Below are 8,865 nucleotides of genomic sequence, written 5' to 3' on the forward strand. Positions count from 1 at the left end.
GGGTCCGAATTTACGGTAATTTTATTAGAATTTTTCGTACAAACTCCAACATAATCCCCTTTCGAGGTCTAGAGACTAAACCAGATATACCCAACCCCCGGCCTGCCGCGCGGGACTTTTTCAGTGGCCCGCGTGTAGTTAAACCATTTTGTATTTCACCCCCACGGACAAAATTGTGCAAAGCGGTCGTGAATCGTGAAAATTTTACCACTTTTGAATCGCTAATTTTAAAGAACTTTCTTATTTTAACCTTAAAAAAATTTGGTTGCGGCCCGCGTTGCCAAGACCAAAACTCTGTGGCCCGCATAAAAAAAAAGGTTGAATACCACTGCTCTAGACGGACCTCACATTAACTTTATTCGTGAACTGCGCCGACCATATTTAAGCCTTTTATTGCCCTTTATTTAGCCCGACTTTAGGACTTACCTAAAGTACTTATATTTTAATTAGGGTAGAGAAAATATAAATACATTGCATATTACATACTGTGCTGGCGACATGTCTGTTTGGGCCGTAGCTTAGTAATAAACGTAGAAAAAATCGGCCAAGTGCGAGTCGGACTCGCGCACGAAGGGTTCCGTACCGTTATAGAGCAAAAATAGGCCAAAAATTGTGATTTTGTATGGGGATTGGGAGCCCCCTTAATTTTTTTATTTTATTTTAATGGTATTATTACTTATTAAAGTACACAGATAATTAAGGCATTTTTGTAAATAGAGCTCCCTTGAGGTATTAATTTTATTTGTTTTTAGTATTTGATGTTATAGCGGCAACAGATAATTATACACAATCTGTGAAAATTTCAGAAATATATAGCTAGTATAGCGGTTCTTGCGATACAGCCTGGAGACACACAGACGGACCGACGGGCGGACAGACGGACAGACAACGAAGTCTTAGTAATAGGGTCCCGTTTTTACCGTTTGGGCACGGAACCCTAAAAATGAACAGCGTCTGTTTATATTTCGGGTACTGAAGTTCATAAAACGCCTAAAATAATACACAGGAACAAATGGATTTCAAAAGAGCTATAATAATTTCAAAGACCAAAGAATCTCTGGGATTTATAAAGGCGCCAAGCGTCGCTTTAAGTCCACCGATATCTTTAATATCAATAGTGCCTTTGAACTTTCCTTTAGAATCGTTAAGTGTCTACTTGGAAATACCTTTTCTCTGCCACAAAGGAAATTCAGTGCGATTAGAAATTTCTAGAAAAATTGCGGGCCTTAAAACTGTTTTATTACGTTAGGTTAAGACTTATTGTTTTAGTAATCGCGTTACGCTTATTAAAACTTTGCAGCGGTGTGCATATTTTAGAAATAGAATATGGAAGTGCATGATACAATAATTTTTTTTTGCTATTTTGGACATGACCTTTTATACGTAGGGACGGACGTCGAGATATACGTTCAAATTTAGCAATGCTATATCTACGGGACCCTTCTTAAGCCGGCTTCTGTCACTCTCATTGCTTATAATTTATTAAGGGCCTGTTTCACCACTTCCTGATAAGTGACGAATAGGCTATCCACCAATTAACTTGACAGATCAATTATGGAGAATCTGTCAAAAAGTTATGAATAGCCTATTCGGCACTTTATCAGAATGTGGTGAAACAGGCCCTTAATGTACTAAATGACGCCCGCAACTCCGTTGCGCCAAAAGACGTTTATCGCGCAGAAACCATACATTTTCCCAGGATGAAAAGTATCCTATGTCCTTTCCTGGGACTCAAAGTCCATACAAAATTCTAGCAAAATCGGTTCAGCGGTTTGGCCGTGAAGAGGTAACAGACAGACAGGCACTCTTTCGCATTTAGGTATAAATTGAATATAGATGATATAGTACGAATTATGATCAGTGATCATTGATCATGCATAACATTTTTAACCTTTTACAGAACAGTTCTATTTTATTCGAACTTCTCGTTACTTTGCCAAAAACGATTAAATCGGGACACAATATATTTCCAAACACATATTATATTATATCGATTTGAATCGTTTTCTTATCTCCGCGAATATTTATTATGGCCCTAAATTATGTGTGCACTGGACACGACGTTTTATTAGCCTCGTAAACTATTGTTTTAGATACGGCTATCTGTAAGGTTAATGGTCTTGCATATAGACACTCTAAGATTTGGACTTTAAATATATTTACTCAACTAAGTAATTACTTGTTAGAGATTATATTTTATGGCCATACCTTAAAGATATGTGTAATATGCAGGCTTTTGAGTTGTACAGTCTTATGTAAAACATCTATATTATGTAACCTGATAAACTTAAAATTGAGTGGCTAGAAAAATAGAATAACATTTTTGGCAGATTCTGTAATAATATTATACTTATTCCTTTTTTCAGAAAAGTAGGTTATTCAGTTAAAAGGAATTAAAACATAACCTCTAAATTTGGAGCTGTCGGAAGTTCCGAATTTAGATATGGGATATCTGCACAGTCTCGCAATAAATAAAAGAAACGCATTACGACCCCTGTCACAGGCCTGTATCACGGGGGTATGGCGGGAACTAATTCGTGCCAGACCCCGGCTCTAATATGTGTGATTTAAAAAGAATTTCCATATAGTTTTTCTATTTGGCGAGAGGAGAATAGCTTTTGTACGGAATTGTTGTGAAATTGAATGTGTATTGTGTTTTAATGGTTATATGGGCAGAATGTTTGGTTAGATATTATGTGGACACAAAAATTTTAATCGGAAAGACGATTAATAATTGAACACCACCTGAAACTGCTCAGTGCTCTTATGTCAATTCCTAATATGTAAATCATGCCAATATGTAAATCATGTTGTAATATGTAGGTCACGATATATAATGCTAATGCAGTTTTTTTTCATGCAGTTCTGCTCACTCGAACATTTTAAAGTAAAGATAGCAAAAATTGAAATTCGAATTAACTTGTAGATCTTCCAAATTGCTAAATGCTCTATCTCTAATGTACTATCAGAGAAGTTGATTCCTAGGCAGATGGCGGACCAAAGTAATTCGGTCGCGTTAAGTTGATTTATCGCGACCAAATTCAGTGTTAGCTGCGATGTTGGATGGGTTTGAAGTTTGAACCCATCCAAAAGATCACAGCTAACATTGAATTGACATAAGCCGACCACATGACATAGCAATCAATTTCCTCGATGGTACTAATAGATTTTCCTAAGCCAAACGCTATACCCCTAATATTTCAACAGATTTTGAACGCCACCTTTGTTGCAGATCTCGCAGTACGTGTTCGAGGAGACTTTCAACCTGCGGTTCGCGGTGCCGTTCACGCAGCACAACGCGACGGTGTCGGGCGCGACGCTGGCGGCGCTGTCGCCGGCACAGGTCGCCCACATCAAGCGACTCAACTCGCTCGACCTCGAGCTGTACGAGTTCGCCAAGACGCTCATGTTCAAGAGGTGAGAAAGAGATGGGTAGTTGGGGACAATCTTACGAAATCTCAACAAGGGGTGAGAAATGGGTGTTTACACACGCGCCGCGGCGGTGCAGCTGCATTACTCATCCTTGTATTTCTATGGGCCATTACACACGGCGCCGCATCGGCAGCGGCACGCCGTGTGTAAACAGCCTTACGTGTATGAGATTTTTTGATCAATAGACGACGCAGATTGGATCGACCAAGCCACGAAGCTGCATTAACGTTGGATAAAATAGTAGGATCAAAGATCTCTTGCACATCTTTTCTAAATCCAACATTTTTCCTACAGGTTCGAAGCGCTGAAGAAGCGAGACAGCGACTTCGACTTCCGATGGCGTCACCTCGGGGAGGTCGCTCCGAGGAACGGCATCACCGAGTTCGACTGGGACAACAACCTGGAGGATGCCACCACAGAGAAGTACAGGGGAAAGTAGCTCTACGGTTGGCAGTGATAGTGTATAGACTCGAATATCCGCGGCTATGGTTGTGTTTGATGTATTAGTGAATTTGATGGGGTATAAAGGCCCAAGGATCGGTTGGACTGATCGCAGGCTGACTTGATCATAGTGCACACATACGAGGATGCACGAAACCGGGCAGCTCGGCCTGCTATCAGTCCGAACGCATCGATCGGCCTCCCCGTATTTGGGACCGTGTGATCCCCGCATGTATGATAAACGAAATGTTGCTAAATATACCACCGTTGTTTATGAAAACTCGTAGCTAAAGACAGCTTTATATCTATAAAATCTCAGTAAATATTTTCTGTTTATGTGATCGCGTCGGTGCGAGACCCAGCAGGCAAACTATTCCTAATTTTGCACCATGTGTCGCTCCCACGTCACCCACGTCAAAAGTTTTGTATGTCCGCGCTCGCCGCCTTTTTGTCCAAGATCTACATAAATTGTAAATGAGGTGACACAGAATATGAATGTATACAGTTGCGAATGTTTCAATGTGGTTTTAATACAATGCATATTGACAGTCATTTGAGTGTTTAAATCTCTGTAACCTGATTCTGCCATTTTATATAGGTTCGTTTATTGTTCGATTCAGTCTGTTGTAAAATTATATTTTTACACAAAGGTAACATCAATGCTTTATGAAGATTTTTATTCTGTTGGATTTACATTTTTAAAATATAATTTCGTAGGTAGTAAACGGACTAGATCGACCGAAGGACGTTGCATTATACCAGATTTACACTGTCGTGCGAGTCGCGGGACGAGGCCCTAGCCGAAGCACGAGACAAGAGTGTACGTAGACGCTCGTAAGTCGTGGCTCGCCTCACGACCAAAATAGTTTTCTAGGACTTCGAGCTGAGTGTTTACATTTGCTGCGAGCGTCTAAAGCCCGTTGTACACATTGGACCAAGGCAATGAGCCACCAGGCAAGGACCCACGCATTGGGCCAACGTGTAAGAGTCCTACTTGACGGTAGTTGGTAGCGACATTCCGTACTCTACACGTTGACCCAATACCCTGACTCAATGCGTTGGCCCAATGTGACAGCCGACTTAAATCTGGTATTAAAATCGTAGAATCAGGGTACTGATTTGGGCATCCAATTAATCAGATTGATTTCAATTTGACCGTGTTGATTCATCTGCAACACTGACGCAATCGGTGATGTGAACGATTAGCGCAAATTAAAGAGTGCGGTTGATTGCTCGATATTCGACCTTCTCATTTTGAGAACTACATAAAGTGAACTCAGACTGAATAAAATCTGAAGACGGAGTTTAAAAAAAAGTGAGGCCGGTTTAATGAATGTTAGAATGTCACAAACTGTGAGACCCATTTTACTGTTATTATTATGATGTGTCCCATTAAACAAACCACGCCTTACAAATTGCATAATTTTACTGGTCTCTGTGGGCCTTACTTCATTTGGCCAGAGCAAAAGACATACAGAATTATAAATGCATAATTCCTGCTCTATATACAACTGCATTTTAATATTTTTGTTTCGTTTTTAAAGTTTTAAAATGCCGTAACCTATTTAACTCAATGTAATTCTCTCAGCGTTTGAGCGCGCTTTTATTTTGCTGATTTCTGTTACATGCTAGATTCTAGAGTGCTTACAAGAGGCAACTTTACAAATAAGATTAGTTTTATGTTTCGTTGTACATAATTGAAAGCTATTTTATGCCGTTAAGGCGAGGATAAACCCCAATTTGTTATTCCGCGACTTCCGGTTTACCTAGTTCCAATGTAATAACAAAGTTTTAAAAAATATGAGGTATAAAGCACAATATTTAAAATACCTTAAACCATAAACATTTTAATAAAACTTAATACTTTGGCTGTAATTAATTTTCAAACTCACCTCCGATAAAAATCTATTTCATCGAAATATAAGTATTAACTAGGATACTTATACATTTTATTTGAATAAATTGTTAGTAAATCTATATTAAAAATTCTTTAACCGAACAATTTTGTTTCTTAATGTTTATTTCCAAAGATATTTAAAAAAAAACATGAAAAATAGAGAAGATCCGCTTGAGTGACTAGAGTTTTATGCTAAGCTAAAATGAATCTTATTGCGATGCGTATACGCTTGGTCTTTGGTTGTGTGCAAAGTTATCGTTTTGGATTGAGATTAATCCCCGCCTTAAACATTGGTACCTAAAATAATATAGCTTTAAAATATTAGGTAGCTTCAAACAAATATCTATATGAATATAATTTTAACTGCAGAAAGTAAACTGAGATCAAAATACGTTTTAAAATTACAACAATTGCTACAACAATATATCAATAATTATAATATTAATTACAGTATATTTAAAAATTTAAACAACAAAATTACTTGTGAATTGTAATTATTGTATTGAAAAGCGACGTTTATTAACTTACTTAAATATAATTTTATAAATACTTGGAACAAAAGCGAATACGACAATATACACCTCGTAGATTTCACAAAGAAAAGGTTTTCGAGAACTCCCCAAAACGGAATTGGAAAACTTTGCGGAGACAAATTTTCAGTCGAAAGTTAAAAGGTTGGAACAATCTTAAAGGATAGCACCTGAAGCCTTCGAAATTGTCAGAAGGATTTCTTTCATAAAGGATCCAAAGACAATTTGAAACGATTATAGGATTTACTCTATCCTTTTAAAGCCTTTTACGAAAACTTTGCTCTTACCTCAACTCTTGCATCTGTTGTGTGACGTACCTTTCAAATTCTTTAATAAACACTTATTAATAATATGTAATATACAATAGTTTAATAAATCAGGCACTGTACATCACGTCGTCTAATCCCATGCTAAGTTAAACTTGTGTTATGGCAATCAGACAACGGATGCGCACCGAAAAATTTTCGCTAATATAGACTTTTTACAATAGTTTAAATCGATTTTTTAAATAATTTATTCTCAATTTAATGTTTAACGGTAAACCAGCTATTTTAAATCTATACATAAATATTTCGTTTAGTATTTAGTTTTGGAATCAATGCATATTTCCCATACTCGTTCTAAATTTATGTTTATTCGACAAATGAAATGTGCATTTGTACTATAAAAGTAGGTTTAAGTATCTTTATTTTGTACTAAATCCATCCACGAGTTATGTCTAAGACGTGTTTGAGTCTCAACTCTCCTATCTCGAAATATTATAGGGTAAATGCGTGAGGGTAAATTTTTTATGCTATTGAGAAATTCCGTAACAAAATAGTTATTATGTAAAGTGTAAACGAACACACCCCACTTTGATTGGCACAGCTAGAGCGGCGTTGTCAGACTTCGGCACGGTGTTTGTGTGCGTGCGACTAGACGATAATCGCATAAGCTGATGAAGAATGTTATGCAATAGTTTTACCGCCGCAGTCCCCGAGTGCCACACGTATCTTTTAATTATAGACCTAAAAGTGTGAATTGGTAAATGTAACTACTGATCATTCTAATAATAATTAAGTAACAAACATTATGTAAATGTTAAAATAACTATGATTTTCTGTAATTTGATTACATTTAATCTTTCTCTAGATATTTTTATAGTTTAGACTCGAACACACCTTTGGATACGCTTTTGATACCCACATAGACTGTAGTTTGGTCTGTTGTTGAAAGCCCAACGAAATGATGCATAGTTTTGATCGATTCTCCTAATATTAGCGCTTCTTTTGTTTTTAGGGTTCCGTACCCAAAGGGTAAAAACGGGACCCTATTACTGAGACTTCGATGTCTGTCTGTCTCCATGCTGTATCTCAAGAACCGCTATAGCTAGACTTCTGAAATTTTCACAGGTTGTGAATTTCTGTTGCCGCTACAACAACAAATACCAAAAACAAAATAAAAATAATATTTAAGGGGGGCTCCCATACAAAAAACACAATTTTTGGTCTATTTTTGCTCTGTAACGGTACGGAACCCTTCGTGCGCGAGTCCGACTCGCACTTGTCCGATTATTTCTATACGTGGTGACATGCATATTATTATTTATATGACATATTTTGCTTATCATCTCGCGGTTAAATCGAGCCTTATGTTTGGTAGCTTTTCGTGTGTGAATATCTATACTATTATATGAGACCTAACTTGGTTAGCATAATGGAGGAGATGACAAGTTGAAAGCCACGTCGTAAGCGTTACGGTCGTTCGTGTTTTATAACCCGTACGCAACAGTAAAACGTACGCACCATCGAGGAAATTGATTCCTAGGCAGTTGACAGACCAACGTCATTTGGTCGGATCGTCTCAATTCAATGTCTTTTGTGATCTGTCCCTTGGAGTTCACCGTGATAGTAACTGCGCTGAAAGAACAAATTTTTTGTGTTTTTTATTTCACAGTGTTATAAGGGACCTATTTTATTTTAATCTTTAATCATATCACATGCTTAAATATAAAATTAAAGGCACGTGTTTCCGCCGATTTATCCTACGTTCTTCGCTTTTTATATCAGATCAAAACTGTGCATTTCAATTAAATGTAATTCTTGCTGTAACTGTTTACTGTACATAGTATGTTAGATATTATATTGTATGAAATATGAATATTTTGTTACGAGTAATAAATAATAGTTATTATTCCGGGTGCGTATTATCAGGTTGTAAAAGTTATTCTCAATGGTACCAAAGAACAAAATTTTGTGCATATTCGATTTTTATAGGACGCATAATTAGTTGTATTCTTAACCGACCTCCAAAAAGGAGGAGGTTTTCGTTGTGTAATCGGCAGCTACGTGTTCTGTTTACCATTTAATATTAAGTTATATTTAAGGTATTTTTTAAAATTTCGATCGCATGATCCACGGCAACTCTTTGTGAATTTTAAAAAGCTGAAAGCGGCGTAAATTTTTTTAACCTGTTCTCCCCGATACATTAAAGGATTTCCGCCATATTACAGAATAGGTTTAATGTTTTAAAACGGTAGAAAGGCTTCAAAATGCGAGCGTACGATTGTTTTGTAAATATAAATTA

At 37.1% G+C, this 8,865-nt stretch overlaps 1 protein-coding gene across 1 annotated transcript in view; it reads left to right on the forward strand.

The window, feature by feature from the left end:
- LOC121729857 (heparan-sulfate 6-O-sulfotransferase 2) overlaps positions 1 to 5,586 on the forward strand; it is a 130,937-nt gene extending 125,351 nt beyond the window's left edge. The window contains exons 7-8 of the mRNA XM_042118508.1: positions 3,233 to 3,417; positions 3,727 to 5,586. Of these exons, the coding sequence (XP_041974442.1) occupies positions 3,233 to 3,417; positions 3,727 to 3,871 (330 nt within the window). The 3' untranslated portion in view covers positions 3,872 to 5,586. The remainder of the gene's footprint in view (positions 1 to 3,232; positions 3,418 to 3,726) is intronic.
- The last annotated feature ends 3,279 nt before the right edge of the window (positions 5,587 to 8,865 follow it).

This window comes from Aricia agestis, chromosome 8 (assembly GCF_905147365.1).
Source record: "Aricia agestis chromosome 8, ilAriAges1.1, whole genome shotgun sequence".
In the NCBI taxonomy this organism is placed as follows: domain Eukaryota; kingdom Metazoa; phylum Arthropoda; class Insecta; order Lepidoptera; family Lycaenidae; genus Aricia; species Aricia agestis.